This window comes from Octopus sinensis, unplaced genomic scaffold (genome assembly GCF_006345805.1).
Source record: "Octopus sinensis unplaced genomic scaffold, ASM634580v1 Contig17090, whole genome shotgun sequence".
Classification (NCBI taxonomy): Eukaryota; Metazoa; Mollusca; class Cephalopoda; order Octopoda; family Octopodidae; genus Octopus; species Octopus sinensis.
Genome location: NW_021834793.1, coordinates 12,501 through 30,000, shown reverse-complemented (window position 1 = coordinate 30,000; position 17,500 = coordinate 12,501). Strand labels below are relative to the sequence as shown.

Here is a 17,500-nt window from a genome sequence, read left to right as displayed (position 1 = left end):
CCAGGATGTGACAGTGAATGTTGAATACAACATGGACAAAAAGCAAATTTGCACAATTTTCTTATTGCAGCTGAAGCTAGGCCGAAAAGCTGCTGAAACAGCTTGCGATTTCAATGATGTGTTTGGCCCAGGAACCACTAATGAAATTTCGTAATGGTGACACAAGTCTTGAAGATAAGCGTAGTGGTCGGCCATCAGATGTTGACAACAATCAACTAAGAATCTTAGTGAAAGCCAATCCACACACAACTGATCGAGAGCTTGCTTCTGAATTAGACGTAACATATACAACAATTTTCAACCACTTGAAAGAGATTGGAAAAACAAAAATACTTGAGAAATGGGTACTGCATGAATTGAATGACAACCAAAAAAAAAAACCCTGTTTTGAAGTGTTGTCTTCCCTTCTTTTATGCAACAAGAATGACCCATTTCTCGACCGGATTGTGACTTGCGATGAAAAAAGGATTCTTTATGACAACCGGTGATGCTCAGCTCAGTGGTTGAATGCCAACAAAGATCCACGGCACTTCCTGAAGCCAAAGTTGCACCAAAAGAAGGTCATGGTCTGTTTGGTGGTCACAGCTTTTTGGATCCAGGCGAAACCATTATGGCGGAGAAGTATGGTTAGCAAATGGATGAAATGCATAAGAAACTCCGACAACAACAGCCAGCATGGGTCAATAGAAAAGGACCGATTCTTCTCTACGACAATGCTTGGCTGCACATCGCGAAACTGACCCTGCAGAAGTTGAACGATTTAAGCTACGAAATTCTACCTCATCTGTCATACTCACCAGACCTTTTGTCGAACAACTACCACTTTTTTCAAGCATCTCGACAACTTCCTGCATGAGAAATGCTTCAAAAACCAAGATGATGCCAAACACACCTTCAACGATTTCATTGCAACCTGAACACAGAATTTTTACGCTACTGGCATAAATAAACTTGTTTTGCATTAGCAAGAGTGTGTTGATTCTGATGAAGTTTAATTCAATTAATAAAGTTTCGTTTGAGCCGAATTATGTGCATCTGAATTTAAAGGTTAAAAACTCCAAGAACATTCTTGACAACCTCATATAAATATATATATGTATATATATATATATATGTATATATGTATATATATATATATATGTATATATGTATATATATATATATATATATATATATATACACATATATATAATATACATATATACACATATATATAATATACATATATATATATATAATATACAAATATATATAAATATATACATCAACATCATCATCATTTAACTTCCACTTTCCATGCTAGCATGGGTTGGATGGTTCGACCAGGGTCTGGAAAGCCAGGGGGCTGCACCAGGTTGCAGTCTGATCTGGCAGTGTTTCTACAGCTGGATGCCCTTTCTAATGCCAACCACTCCGTGAGTGTAGTGGGTGCTTTTTACATGCCATGATCGGTTGGTGCTTCTTACATTCCATCAGCACCAGTCAAAGCGGCATTGGCATCGGCCACATTCAGATGGTGCCACCAGTTCGGGTATCACAGCAACAACTTCTGTTTGATTTTTATTTTGATGTTGATGTACGTGACTCAATAGGTCTCCTCAAGCATACCAGGTCACCCAATGACCCAAGGTAAGCACAGCAGGCCGTCCTGTGAGCCATGAACTCACTTCATTTTTCGGGTCTTCGCAGTCACAGCATATCTCTAGAGGTCTCGGTCTTTTGTTGTTGCTTCTGTGAGGCCAAATGTTCGAAGGTCATACCTGACTACCTCATCCCATGTCTACCTAGGTCTACCTCTACCCCGGATTCCTTCAACTGTTTTGTAGTGGCACTTCTTCACACATCTCTCCTCATCCATCCGTAGTACATGACCATACCAATGCAAACATCTCTCTTGCACGCCACATCTTATGCTTCTTATGTCCAACATTTCTCTCGGGGTGCTTACACTCTGTCATGTGTGCACACTGACATTACACATCCAACTGATCATGCTAGCTTCATTTCTTTCGAGCCTATGCATGTCCTCCGCAGTCATGGCCCATGTTTCACTGCCATGAAGCATGGCAGTTCACACACATGTGTTATACAATCTACCTTTCACTCTGAACGAGAGATCCTTTGTCACCAGTAGGGGTAGAAGCTTTCTAAACTCTGCCCAGATTATTCTTATTTTAGTGGTAACACTCTCTGAGCATCCACCCCCACTACTAACTTGGTCTCCTAGGTAGCGGAAACTATCAACTACTTCTAGTTTCTCCCCCTGGAGTGTGATGAATCTGTTTTCTGAGTATCAATGGTGTCTATTGCCCCTGTGCATCTGCCGCACATGAAAGCTATCTTCTCGGTTAATTTTCCTTTGATGTTGCTGCACCTCTTATGTGTCCATAGCTTACACTAGGTACATCTTATGGAGTTTCTACCTACACCTTTTCTACAGATCGAGCAGGGCCACCTACCTGAAGGGGTGTGTGGTGAGTTTGTTTTCCTACTTACTAGAACTTTGGTCTTTGCTACATTGACTCTAAGGCCTTTTGATTCTAAACCTGGCTTCCACACATGAAATTTCTTCTCTAGTTCCGGTAGTGATTCTGCTATGAAGGCCAGGTCATCAGCTTCCAGGGGCAACCCGTCTTGAATTCCTCTGTTATTGCCTGAAGGACTATGATGAATAAAAGGGGACTGAGGGCTGAACCTTGGTGGATCCCTACTTCTACCCGGAATTCTTAACTGTACTCATTGCCAATCCTAACCTTACGGCCTCTCTGTAAAGGTCCTGTACAGCCCTTATTAACCATTCATCAATCTCCAGTTTCCGCATCGCCCACCAGATAAGGGATCGGGGGACTCTGTCAAAGGCTTTCTCCAAGTCCACAAAAGCTAAGTATAGGGGTTTATCTTTATCTAGGTATTTCTCCTGCAGTTGTCGAACCAGGAATATAGCATCAGTGGTGCTTCTACCCGGCACAATACCGGACTGCATCTCATCTAAGCAGTCTCTCTCCCTAATGAGATGGGCTATGACCCTCTCCATGACCTTCATCACCTGATCCAGAAATAGCCTCTGTAGTTATTTCTACCTAGAGCATCACCTTTACCCTTGTAGCAGTAGACTATGGTGCTGCTATGCCAGTCATTGGGTATGACTCCATCATGAACTACCTGGTTTACAATGCGGGTGACTAGGCCATAGTCCACACCACCAGATGTTTTAAGCATCTCAGCAGTGATTCCTGATGGGCCAGGGGCTTTTCCTGGCTTCATACCCTTTGTTACTTTATCTACTAGGGAGCTGTTTATTTGGATAGCTGGTCCTTCTACTGGGTGAACATTTGGCAGGCTCTCCCTCCTCCCATTTATTCTCCACATTCAGCAGTCTTTCATAATAGCTTCTCCAAGCCTCTTTCTTTTCAGAAACATTAAAAGCATGTGCACCATCATCCATGCAGACACATTTCTCTCCTGTGACATCACAATTTTCTCTCACACACTGTCTTGCAATACGAAATACCTCAGTTCTTTGGTCCTCACGTCGCTGGACATTGGCAAACCTCTTCTTTTCCGCTTCGCCCTTGGCTATATATACCTGCTGCCCAGCCTCACTTTTGACTTCCAGGTACAGTTCCCTGCTACCCCAACCCTTCCAGGCTTTCCAGGCCTGTTTCTTTGCTCTAATGGCATTGTCTACCATACTATTCCACCACCATGTAACTCTAGGTCTGGAAGGGACTTTGCACCATCCACTGACTTGGTCTGTGGCACTCAGCAAGCTGTCCTGTAGGAATTTCCAGCTACCTTCAATGTCTGATGTCTGTAGCTCCTCCTCCCTCTCAGATTTCTTGATGAAGATGTCCCTAAATCTCTGAGCATGTGAAGGGTTCTTTACCTACCAAATCCTTTTTTGGATTTGTCTGTATCTTGGTATCCTTCTGGCCTCGAGCCTAAAGTCGCTAATGACTAGCCACAAGCCCAATTAGCCATCTGCAAGAGCTAACATAAAAGTCCACACAAAGTGCAGCTTTTAAGTTAGTACTTGGATAAGTCTGACATATAGTTGTTTTATGATACAATACTGTCCATCCGTGTGAAACCCAATATCCTAAATTCTGTTCTCAGTATTTGTTCCTGCGTTTTTACAACTATCTTCCCTCTGTCTCAGTATGGTGGGATATTTTCACCCACCTCACACTAACCATTTATATTACATTTCTATTCCAATACAGTTCTCTCCCGATGTCTAATAGTATACCCAGCTAGTTTACCAACTCACCTGTGACCTAATTTTTTGGCAAGATAACAGATCATATCCAACAGATCTTTTTTCTTCAGTCTCCACAAGCCCTCTACATACTATACTTGAGCCTCACTACCATGTAGTATCATTCTTCTTACACATACAGAGATGAAAAGTAACCCTTTGTTGCTAACAGAGGTAATGAATCTTCAAATTTCTACAGCTTTGGTTTTATTTTAGTGTATATATACATATCCGTTATATTACACAAACATATTCAGTTGATTTACTTATCATCTCACACATTAACCTTAATACACCTACTATTTGCACCTGTGAAGCTGTAAGTCAATTTGGAAAAAGTAATCAGGGGAAAAAAAGCTACTTTCCTTACCTTTGGAGTCTTGAGGACAAATTTCTTTGGTCCAGATTCATCTCCAAGCTTCGCTTTCAACTCGAGAAGTTTGGCAACTTCCTCAGCAATCTGCAAAGACAGAAAAGAAACAAAGATAAAAGAGAGAGAGAGAGAGAGAGAGAGAGAGAGAGAGAGAGAGAGAGAGAGAGAGAACTTCATGTTCCTTATTTGAGTATATTCGAGTTTAGAGATAATTTCCAGGCTTTTAAAGAACGTAAGACTTAAGTACAAGTGTGTGTGTGTGAGTGGAGTTAAACCCCTAAAAGGTCAGTCTCTGGTAATACTGAACAAGAGTAAGATAAAAGTGAAAGAAAGATGAAAATGGTTTACCAATTAGAAGTCTTCTGTCTAAGATTTTAACTATTAGTTAAAAGCTGAAACAGAACACTTTATAACTACACCACTTAATAGAATATTCAGAAAAAACTATTCAAAAATATAACCAACTGAACAAGAGGCAGTAATTAGTTATTATGTACTGCACATCAGGAAATAATTAACTACACTGTCTTAAATTATCAAGTTTTAGTTCACAAAATACAGGTCTAATCAAACAAATAATGATGTTCACTGGGTAATATTTAAATATTACCAAAGAAAGATAACAAATGGCATAAACACCAAAAACTGTGAAAGAAGAATGACAGAACCACAACAATATTCTGAGATGTGCTTATTCAAACTGACAAAGAAATGAGAGCAAACTGTACAGTGATTATCATTATTAGAGACAAAGTTAGGAAAGAATTTTTATCAGCAATTTATTCAGATCAGAACATTGCTCAAGAAAATGTTGGAAAACATTTGAAATACTAGGATCTAGAGATAGTGAGTGATAAAGCATGTGGGAAATGAATGCAAAAATTGTTCCCAACATAACTGAAATATAAGTTGTAAAAAAAATGCTGCAAAGTTTAGAGGCATCAAACATCTGCAATAATTCCTCAGAAATATCATTATTAGACACTGCACACATTCTACATAGGGTCTTGTTAAATACATGAAACATTTATATACACACAAACACAAAATTCACTATTAAAAAAAAAGTTGATGGGATGCTGTTGGCTGAAAAGCCTTTGATTTCTGGTAATGTTCAGTCAAAGCTAAACTGAGGGGTACATAGAATTTAACTACAGATAAACTACAGATAAAAAGCACAACAAAAGTAATAATAATAGTAATGACTTCGAATTTTGGCACAAGGCCAGTAATTTTAGGAGTAGGGGGTTAGTAGATTACATCAACCACAGTGCTTGACTGGTATTTATTTTTATTTCAGAAAGATGAAAGGCAAAGTCAACCTCAGAAGAATTTGAACTGAGGTTGTAAAGAGCCAGAAGAAATGCCAAACATACTAATGATTGTTAAACATACTAATGATTCTGCCAGTGACAATGCTTTACATTAGAGAGAGAGGGAACATTGAATAAATTGCTCCTATATTTAATTGATTCCTGTTCTTAACTGATACTTACTATTGCTAATTACAAGAGGATGAATGATAAAGTTGGCTCTCAAAAGAAACTCAAAACCTAAAGGGATCAGATTAAATACCACAAGATATTTTTTCTGGTAATCTACATACTCCACCATCTGCAATACTAAAAGTTATAACTGCTTCTAATTTAGGTACAAAGCCAGCAATTCTCGCGGGAGAGAGTTACTTGATTACATCAACTCCAGTACTTGACTGGTACTTTATTTTACCCAGCCTGAAAGGATGAAAAGCAAAATTCAATTTCAACAAGATTTGAACTCAGAACAGTTGGAACAAATCTTGCAAGGCATATTTCCAAATCTTGCAAGGCATATTGCCAATCCATTACCCTAACTCTAAAAGTAATAATACAAATAATAATGATAGTATCCAAAATTGTTACAAGACCATAAATTTGAGGTGCAAGGGTATGTAGATCTAATCAATACCAGCTGATGGGTAATAAGTCAACATTTTAAACAGAGCAATCATAATTAAATCATCCTTACTGCCATCACTTTTCCATGATGGCAAGGGTCGGACAGCATTTGTCGAGGCAGATCTTCTATGGTACAATACCCTCTCAGTCATCAATGCTCACCAAAGTAATATTTCTCATGGCCAGACATATTTTCACAGAAGACCGGAAACAAAGGACATGGCTAGCATGAAAGACATTTATAACTATCATATGGTGTCAAGACAATGAGGCACAAACACACATCATATGTATATGTGTAATATATAGGTCTATGTATGTACATATATATATATAATGAAATAGAGAAATATAATTGACAAACTAAAAATTTTTTTTACTTTATAATATTCAATAAAAAGATATAATATAACACAACAAATCTTTAAAAAACAAATATAAAGTCAACAACATGTTTCGACTCATATACACTAGTGAATTTATAAAATAAATTCACATCTATGTATACAAGCCTCTTCAGGGCTTTTGTTAAAAAAACAGATGAAATTCCATGTGAGGACTGCGAAATCACAAAACTACTGATTCACAAAATACCTATGTTTAGAAGTGTGAGTGTTAATAATTCAAATGCGTAATAAATACAATAAAAAGAACAACAAAATTCAAATGGATAAAATAAGTAAAGAAAATATACAACGGCCATAAAATGTTCTTATGCATCTCCAATGATATTAATCAAAAATAATCACTGGCCATTTTATAATATAATATCCATACCTATATAGTGTATAATATATCAAAAATTTATGGTGGAGTAGGAAATATATTTTATTTAAAATTACCATATATTATGATGAAAAAAGATAAATAAATAAGGATATATTTAATTCAGACACTTAAGTTCAATAAAAAACTTCTTAATCAACAATTCATTCACTCAGTATATTACTACCAAATATACTGATGTTAAACAAATGTATAGAGTTATGATTACTATAAAACCATACCAATTTTTTTTACATAATAATGATAATAATATATAAATAAATAAAGTATCAGAGTTTTATTTAGTTTAACAGAAGGAAATAAATTAAGTTAATCCAATATTTTTATTCTATAAATTTATATGTTTATATACAAGTTCAAAAGAACATAATTTTACTATATCCACTAAATATCATAGGTACTAAGCACCCACTACACTCACGGAGTGGTTGGCGTTAGGAAGGGCATCCAGCTGTAGAAACATTGCCAAATTAGACTGGAGCCTGGTGCAGCCTTCTGGCTTCCCAGAACCCCGGTCGAACCGTCCAACCCATGCTAGCATGGAGAACGGACGTTAAACGACGATGATGATGATGATGATTACATATAATGATAATATATAATAATTGCTCGCATTTATTTATTCTTACTACTATAAACATTATTCTAAGTAACTAAGAAGTAAAAAGTACAAACTTACTTAGTTTATCAGAGGAAATATCTCCATAAATGCAATAAACAAAAGCATAAAGCTACAATAATTACAAACTATACTATTTCTTAGATAAAGAGAAAATAATCTATAAATTAAAAAAATATATAATTTTACTTAGTTTTTCAGAAGGAACTAAATTAGACCGTCAGCAAAACCAAAGTGATGACGTCTCTGGTCGCAGCAGATGACTGGCAGCCAAACGTTCTTGAGGGCGTCGAGCTGGAGGATGTGGAGTCCTTCATCTACCTGGGTTGAATGGTGTTTCCAACAGACCAGGGCGCAGCCAAGGTCGAGCGTCACATAGGTGCTGCCAGATCTGCATTTGTGTGCCTCCAGCAGAGCCTGTGGGACAGAAGAGAGATCTCCTTGGTGACCAAAGGGCAAATCTACTAGGCTGGCATTTGTACTATCCTGTATGGTTGTGAAACATGGCCTATGAGGGTAGTTGATCAGCGAAGGCTGGAGGTGTTCGACAATGACTTTCTCCGACGCATTGATCGGGCTCCTACAGCCAATCTTTGTCATCGCCTGAATCTCCAGCCCCTCCCTTCGATGCTTCTACATCAGTGCTTAAGGTGGTTCGGTCATGCAGTCCGGCATCCAGAGGGTGAGTTGATTCGCGATGTCCTCCTCCCTTCTCCTCTCCCCAACTGGTGCAAATGCACGGGTGGGCAGCTGAAGACCTAGGCAACAACGATAAAGGAGGACCTCTCTGAACTCTCAGGTCTGCACAGATGGAACTGCAAATGGCTTGCTATCTCCAGTGACTTTGCACAGGACCATCGAGCGTGGGCTGCCATGGTTCGTGATACCGTGAGGACCAGAGAAGAAGCCAGCTCAACCAGCCCTGGGTGAACGCCATCACAAGTACAAGTAAACTAAATTAGAGTAAGGCTATATTTATATTATTGTATAAATCATTATATGTATACAAGTTCAAAAGAAAATCTTCTGATGAAATATATTAAACTAAATAGGTACCACAATAAATATACATTTATGTATAGTTATTTAAAAAGATATAATTATATATAATAATTATTCTAAGATATATATTCATATTTATATAAAGAGTAAGTAGTTCTCTGACCCATCCGGACCCCCTACTTAGAGATCCTTTATTACACTGTAATTGATCTATTATTGATTGTCATGTTATTGGTGTGGGACATTCTAGCATGGTCATGTTTTTTCTTTGCTGATTCAATGCCGATTTCTTTGGCATTGGTCATTTTGTCCCCAAGAGCATATAGAACTGTGAAAATTTTGTTTTTTATTCTCCTTACTTGTGCTCTGTACTTGCATTGGCATTCATTTGGCGTGGGTTAAGCCAGCTCTGACCAACGAGTTTATATCTCTCACGAGTGCTGACCACATTTGACGGTCAGCCTTATAATGATCCAGCTAGCAAAGTAATGCTTCTAACTGTGGCCTGAAAATTCAGCCTGCAAATTCAACAAATGCCCCATTAGATGATCAAGCATGTTGGATAGCATGGATGCTGTAACTGTAGTCATTTGCTGTTGAGGTGTAGAGTCATGTAACCGAAGTTATTTGGTGTGGAAGTCATGTTTGGACTTCCATTGGGAGTGTAAGTTTGCATGTGGTTCCCAGTTACATGCATACACCCTTTAGGATAGTGTAATCTGTCTCGGCTCATCTTGCTGTTGATTGTTGACCATTGCAGAAGTTTCGATGACCAAGTCACAAAGGGTGGGACAAGCTCAAAGAGGGTATGTCTGGCCACTTAAAATAAAGAGCTCAAAAGTTTGAGAATGAGTAAATATTTAATCCATTATTGTTGGTCTGACAATATATATTTCTCTAAGCTATGAGATAATGTGCAATTAATTCCTGTGTTGCCTTACTGGCACTTGTGCCGGTGGCATGTGAACAAAACATCGAGCGAGGTTGTTGCCAGTGCTGCTGGACTGACTCCTGTGCAGGTGGCACATAAAAAGCACCATTTGAGTGTGGCCGTTGCCAGTACCGCCTGACTGGTCATCGGTGGCACGTAAAAGCATCCACTACACTCTTGGAGTGGTTGGCATTAGGAAGGGCATCCAGCTTTCGAAACTCTGCCAGATCAGATTGGAGCCTGGTGCAGCCATCTGGTTTGCCAGTCCTCAGTCAAATCATCCAATCCATGCTAGCATGGAAAGCGGACATTAAATGATGATGATGAATATTCATAGTACAAAATACTAAATAACTTAGTTTATCAGAGGAAAAAATATCTCTGTAAATCAAAGTTTATATATATTTATAAATCAATTACCTACAGAAAAATAGCTGGAAATATGTACTTACAATAGAAAAGTTTTTGATCATCCATGATATGGCATTATACGAAATTATTCATTTATTATTATTATTATTTATTAAATAATTCAATATATATATAATCATTTAATATAATGAAGATAGCGTACTTAAAACTTATAATTTAAATTTAACTATGAATATAGTGATACAATTTACACTCAAGACAAATATTTTTTATGGTGCTCAATAACGCCTGTTTATTTGCTAGGAAAAATTTTAACCTTAGTTTTAAAGAAATTAAAGTAATTTTGAAAGCTCAAAAATCTATTATTTTATTTGCCAATAAGTACTGGGCTTGAGAAATTACAAATGATTTTTTTGATGTGGGATCGACTGGTTCTACACAGGTTACTGATCTAGTAGGTATATACATCTTATTTCATTTTAATGAATTTCCAGATATTACAGGTGGACTCTAGAAAGATGATATGCTGTTTATCATTAATAGTCTTTCAAACACGAAATTGGATTTGTATATGAAAATATTCGATACTGTTTTTAAAAGATTTGGTTTGTCTATTTCTATTGAAAATGGACATGATTCTGTTAATTACTTACATGTTAATCTGAACCTTGTTACTGGACAATATAGGCCATACCATAAACCTAACAATAATTTGAAATATATTAACTTTAATAGTAATCATCCTAAAGCAATTACACAAACTTTAGTTAACAATATTTTAGGTGTTTCATATTTTATCTTCTAATGAGGAAATTTTTAACAATAATGCAGAATATTATAATGTTGCCCTTAAAAATGCGGGATACATGCATAAGATTGTATATTGTAATAAAAATGAAAACTATAATAAATATTATAATAATGGTAAATTGGTTGACAATGGAATGTGTAGATCTAATAGTGGAAATGTGTGTAAGATGATTAAAAGTAGTAAATCTCATAAAAATATTAAAATGCTAATAAGGCCGATGAGGTAACTAATAAATTAGCCATTACTGAATTTAAGGATAACCTATGTACGCGAGGAATGAAATATAGTGTAAATGCAAGTTCTTGAACAAATACCAATAATGTTGATACGCTAAACATATATTATGAAAATAATGATATTCATAATAAAAATAATATGGTTAATAATAGTAATAAGATTAATAAGAATAAGTGTAGCAATTATAATATTCTGTATGAAAATAGGCTTAAATTTAAGACTAAAAAGTATACCCCATATGTCAGTCCAGATACACATAATGCTGTTAATTCTATAAATGATAATTATATTTGGTTTATTATTCCTTATGCAAGAAAAATAACAATGAATTTAGTTAAGCTTTTTTACAGATCTCTATTTAAGCATTTCGATGAGGAAAATAGATATAATAAGATAATTCATAATAAAAGGATCACAATAGGTTTTTCAGTATCTTTCAGGCACTGAATAACATCCCTCCTGCCAAACCTCCCCCCACATTCTCTTCCCAGTTTTCAGAGTTGGCACTGTCAATGTTGGCGCACTGAAAGGTAGGTCTAGTGAGATTGTAGAGATGCTTGAAAGGAGATGGGTCGATGTATGCTGCATACAAAAGGTAAGATGGAGAGGAGCTTCAGCTAGGGTCCTCATAGGCAAGGTATAAAGGTATAAAGTCTTCTGGCAAGGTAACATGGATGATGTAGGGAGTGTAGGCATACTTCTTATGGAGAAATGAGTGGATAAGGTCACAGAGGTTCTTAGGGTATGCGATAGAGTGCTTAAGCTCAGACTAGTCCAGCAGAACAACAGCTACAATTATCTCCACCTACACCCCACATGCAAGGGCTACCAAATGATCAGAAGGACCACTTTTATGATACCCTTCTACAGGCTATCTCAAAGATGAGTGGCAATGACTTCATATTTGTGGCTGGAGACTTTAATGGGCATGTTGGGTGGGAATCGGGTATCTTCACTGGGGTAAACGATGGCCATGGTATTGGCACCCGAAACGATGAGGGAACCAGGCTACTGCAGTTCCGTGATGCATGTAACCTTTTAATCTGCAACACTAACTTCAGGAAGTCAGACAGCCACCTTATAACCTATCAATCAGGGGACTCTGCTAGCCAGATTGATTTCATCCTCACCAGACAGTGGGACGCAGGGTTGCTCTTAAATGCAAATACCCTCCGGGTGAAGAATGTACCTCCCAGCACAGGCTAGTCATTAGTGACTTTAGGCTTGAGGCCAGAAGGATACCAAGATACAGACAAATCCAAAAAAGGATTTGGTAGGTAAAGAACCCTTCACATGGTCAGAGATTGAGGGACATCCTCATCAAGAAATTTGAGGAGAGGGGGGAGGAGCTGCAGACATCAGACATTGAAGGTAGCTGGAAATTCCTAGGGGACAGCTTGCTGAGTGCCACAGACCAAGTCTGCGGATGGCGCAAAATCCCTTCCAGACCTAGAGTTACATGGTGGTGGAATAGTATGGTAGACAATGCCATTAGAGCAAAGAAACAGGCCTGGAAAGCCTGGAAGGGGTGGGGTAGCAGGGAACTGTACCAGGTAGTCAAATGTGAGGCTGGGCAGCAGGTATATATAGTCAAGGGCGAAGTGGAAAAGAAGAGGTTTGCCAATGTCCAGCGATGTGAGGACCAAAGAACTGAGGTGTTTCGGATTGCAAGACAGTGTGTAAGAGAAAATTGTGATGTCACAGGAGAGAAATGTGTCAGCATGGATGATGGTGCACTTGCTTTTAATGATTCAGAAAAGAAAGAGGCTTGGAGAAGCCAATATGAAAGACTGCTGAATGTGGACAATGAATGGGAGGAGGGAGAGCCTGCCAAATGTTCACCCAGTAGGGGTGACAGAGTTCAAGCGCCCCGAGAGAAATGTTGGACATAAGAAGCATAGGATGTGGCATGCAAGAGAGACATTTGCATTGGTATGATCATGTACTACGGATGGATGAGGAGAGATATATATGTATGTATATATGTATATATATGTACATATGTATATATGTATATATATGTACATATATATATATATGTATATATATGTACATATATATATATGTATATATATGTACATATATATATATGTATATATATGTACATATATATATGTATATATATATACATATATATATGTATATATATTATATATATATATATATATATATATATATATATATATATATATATATATATATATATATATACATAATAGAAATATTAAAATAACTAAGTCTCTCTAAAAGAGAACAGCGGCAGCGTTCCCGGAAAATAATAGTTATCGCCATACTAATATGGTATTCTTATAAAAATAAGAAAAAAGCTGTCCGCTTATTAGCTCCATGAGGCCATCGCCTTAAGTTAGCTATTTGATACACAAACCGTATCCATATAACCTTCGAACAAGGGAGGTCAGTCGCTCCACACCACTTGACCGGCAGCTACAGACGCGTTTCGGAGTATTGCCCCTTTTCAATGCAGCGTAGTCAGCCAGTAGGTGTCGCTTCCGACAATCTCTGTTCGATGGTTTTATTTACCTAGTTTCGGTGGAATACATCCACTTGTTTTCAATAATAGAAATATTAAAATAACTAAGTCTCTCTAAAAGAGAACAGCGGCAGCGTTCCCGGAAAATAATAGTTATCGCCATACTAATATGGTGGAGCGACTGACCTCCCTTGTTCGAAGGTTATATGGATACAGTTTGTGTATCAAATAGCTAACTTAAGGCGATGGCCTCATGGAGCTAATAAGCGGACAGCTTTTTTCTTATTTTTATAAGAATGCCATATTAGTATGGCGATAACTATTATTTTCCGGGAACGCTGCCGCTGTTCTCTTTTAGAGAGACTTAGTTATTATATATATATATATATATATATACATATATATATATATATACATATATATATATATACATATATATATATACATATATATATACATACATATATATATACATATATATATATATACATATATATATATATACATATATATATACATATATATATATACATATATATATATACATATATTATATACATATATATATATATATATATATATACATATATATACATATATATATATATATACATATAATATATATATCATATATATATACATACATATATATATACATATATATATATATATATATTATATATATACATATATATATACATATATATATATATACATATATATATACATATATATATATACATATATATATATATATATATATACATATATATATACATATATATATACATATATATATAATACATATATATATATATATATACATATATATATATTATATATATATATATACATATAATATACATACATATATATATATTGTTATATTTTGGAATGGTTATTTTGCCAGTTTAGCCAATAAAAACACACGCACTATATATTTGGTGTTATTTTGCTTCATTGTTATTTATTTTTTACATTAATCTTAATCTTATTTCGGCCAGAGTTCTTTCGTCACACTCCTGTGACCGCATCAGTGGTCCTTTGTTTTCTTCTTTCTTATTTGTGTCTCTCCTTGATAACCGTCAGCCATTTTGTATTTCTATTGTATGTCTTCATTTGCGCATGCTTATATCTCTATGTGCGTCTATGTTTATTTAGTGTGTGTATGTGGGGGGATGCCCGTAATATTTGTATCTTCTGTTTATATATGTTCATGTAATTTGTATTTTGTTTTTGTTTATTCTTATTTTGTTCATGTGTTTACATCCACTTTATTATTATCATTACATATGCTTGTATGTATAACAACAATACTAGTAATAATAATAATAAATCGAATCGAAAAAAAATATATAAATAAAAAAAAATTTTTTTTTAAATGACCATTGACATGTATACCCACCCCTTTGACACTCAATTCTTCAACGTATGTGACAAAACTTACTGCATGAGCCGGATTTATCCAACAACATTACCCTTCAACAAAAGAGTCTACATCCCAAGAAATACTAATGACCACATGGAAGCACAGTTCACTATAGCTAGGACCAAACTTAGACAGATTTTAGGATTATACACTAAGAGACAGAGACAGAATAAGACAGAGGCCCAACAACTCGGGATTAAACCTGCATGTGGCGCACGAGGAACGGAGAGGTGGTATGCCTTCCCACAGATAAGTCCGGCAGGATGTCAATAGACAGCTTACCGAACTACATCCAGGCAATGCAACCTCATATCGCCAATACAAAATTAACAACTGTACAGGCACATGAGGAGAGAGAAAAGGTCCTCAACGCCCACATGATGATGTGGACAATTGTTCTGGGACCCCAGAAACGTACAGCAAATAATTTCCAAGCCTGGAACAATGATATCCCGGCACTGAATGGACTTTGCAAGGACCATAAAGAAATTACTGACCCTATAGCAGGACCACCAACAAGACCAGTCTGTGGAGCGAATATCGCTAGCAATTACAGAATCTTCTACTTCCTCTCAATGATCATACGCCCTATAATCCGGATGTCACCTAATGTTTGTGACAGCACAGAAGATCTCCTCAGCAGGATCGATGACTGTAACAGCACTTGTGACCTGACAGGATGTATGGTGGGTAGCATGGATGTGGTATCCCTATACCCATCGATCGACGTAGATTTTGCGGTGGAGAAGTGCATGGAGATGATCAATGAGAGCCAGGTGGAATTCTGTAATGTCAACACAGAAGAACTGGGCCTCCTACTTAGACTGACATGTAATAATGAATACTTAGATAAATATAATCTTAGTAGTTTCTGCCCCAGTAGATGTTTAGGAGGTAGACCACCCACAATTACTTCTATGGCTAGGAAGACACATATAGAAAGATGGCGCAGATGGACCAGAGCCATACGGAGCCCCGCAAATGTCCATCAGATAAAGAAAATGATCGCACATGCACTAGGAGCTAGTATAAGAGTTACCCTAAAAGGCCACACGTTTAAGTTTAATAATAAAATATATGCCCAGGACGAGGGGGCAGCCATCGGCGTTAGTATCGCTGGTGATGTGGCCAATCTTTTCATGGTATGGTGGGACAGAAGGCTTAAAGAACGCCTAGCACAGAACTCCATACTCGTAAACATGTACTCCCGCTATGTTGATGATATCAACATAGTGGTAAAGGCACCCCCACAAGAGAGTAATGTTGATATAGTAATAGAAACTAATACTATAGAGAGCATCCAGCAAATAGCTAACCCCATTCACCAGAGTATTAAGGTCACAATAGACTACCCCACTAAACACCCCAACCATAGAATACCAGTACTAGTCACCGTACTCTGGCTAGAAATTGTGAATAATAAAACCCAAATCCATCATTCATACTATGCCAAACCTATATATATATATATATATATATATATATATATATATATATATATATATATATATATATATATATATAAATTGATTGATTCATCTTCTCTTCGAAACTAATAAGTTTTTTAAAAATCTGTGATAAGACTGTGCATCATCATTAAGGAACTTTGGAAAACTGTTTACAACCTGTATCTGCCTCTAATGGAACTATCTCCAATATCTCATGAGTATAACCTCACCCACTAAGATGTCTAGAGAACTCAAATGTATTTTAGCTGATGAGTACAGGACACTTTTATCTGCTGCAATTTTTGCAACTTGTAATAAAGCCTGTCCTTGTATGAAACAATTGTACTAAAAACCAATCCTTTCTTGTTGCTTCTTTCTTGTATATATATATATATATATATATATATATATATATATATATCTCTTTTACTCTTTTACTTGTTTCAGCCATCCGGCTGAGGCCATGCTGGGGCACCGCCCTTGTTGCTACCCTCTCTAAGTCCAGTTTGCCGTGGCTGGCCACTGATCTAAGAGAGAGTTTGTAGCTGCTGCCCTTAGGTTACCTTCGTACCTTGCAGTGGGTTCATCTGGGATCCCGGAAAGCAGCTTGTCTAGATGTTTTTTGAAAATGTCCACATCCGCATCATGTAGATCTCTTAGTTTTCTTGGCAGTTTGTTGAACAGCTGAGGGCCCCTGAACCCCAGGCTATTACAGTATCTGCTCCTTACCCTGGATGTGGAAGACGGGACCTTTGGCACCACACAGTGATGTCCTGTACGGGGATTGGAACAGCTCTCAATTCCAA

General features: G+C 36.8%; 1 protein-coding gene across 1 annotated transcript in view; it reads right to left on the bottom strand.

Moving 5' to 3' along the window:
• LOC115230998 (histidine--tRNA ligase) overlaps positions 1-17,500 on the bottom strand; it is a 61,894-nt gene that overhangs the window by 35,416 nt on the left and 8,978 nt on the right. Inside the window, exon 3 of the mRNA XM_029801093.2 lies at positions 4,629-4,718. Coding sequence (XP_029656953.2) covers positions 4,629-4,718 — 90 coding nt within the window. The remainder of the gene's footprint in view (positions 1-4,628; positions 4,719-17,500) is intronic.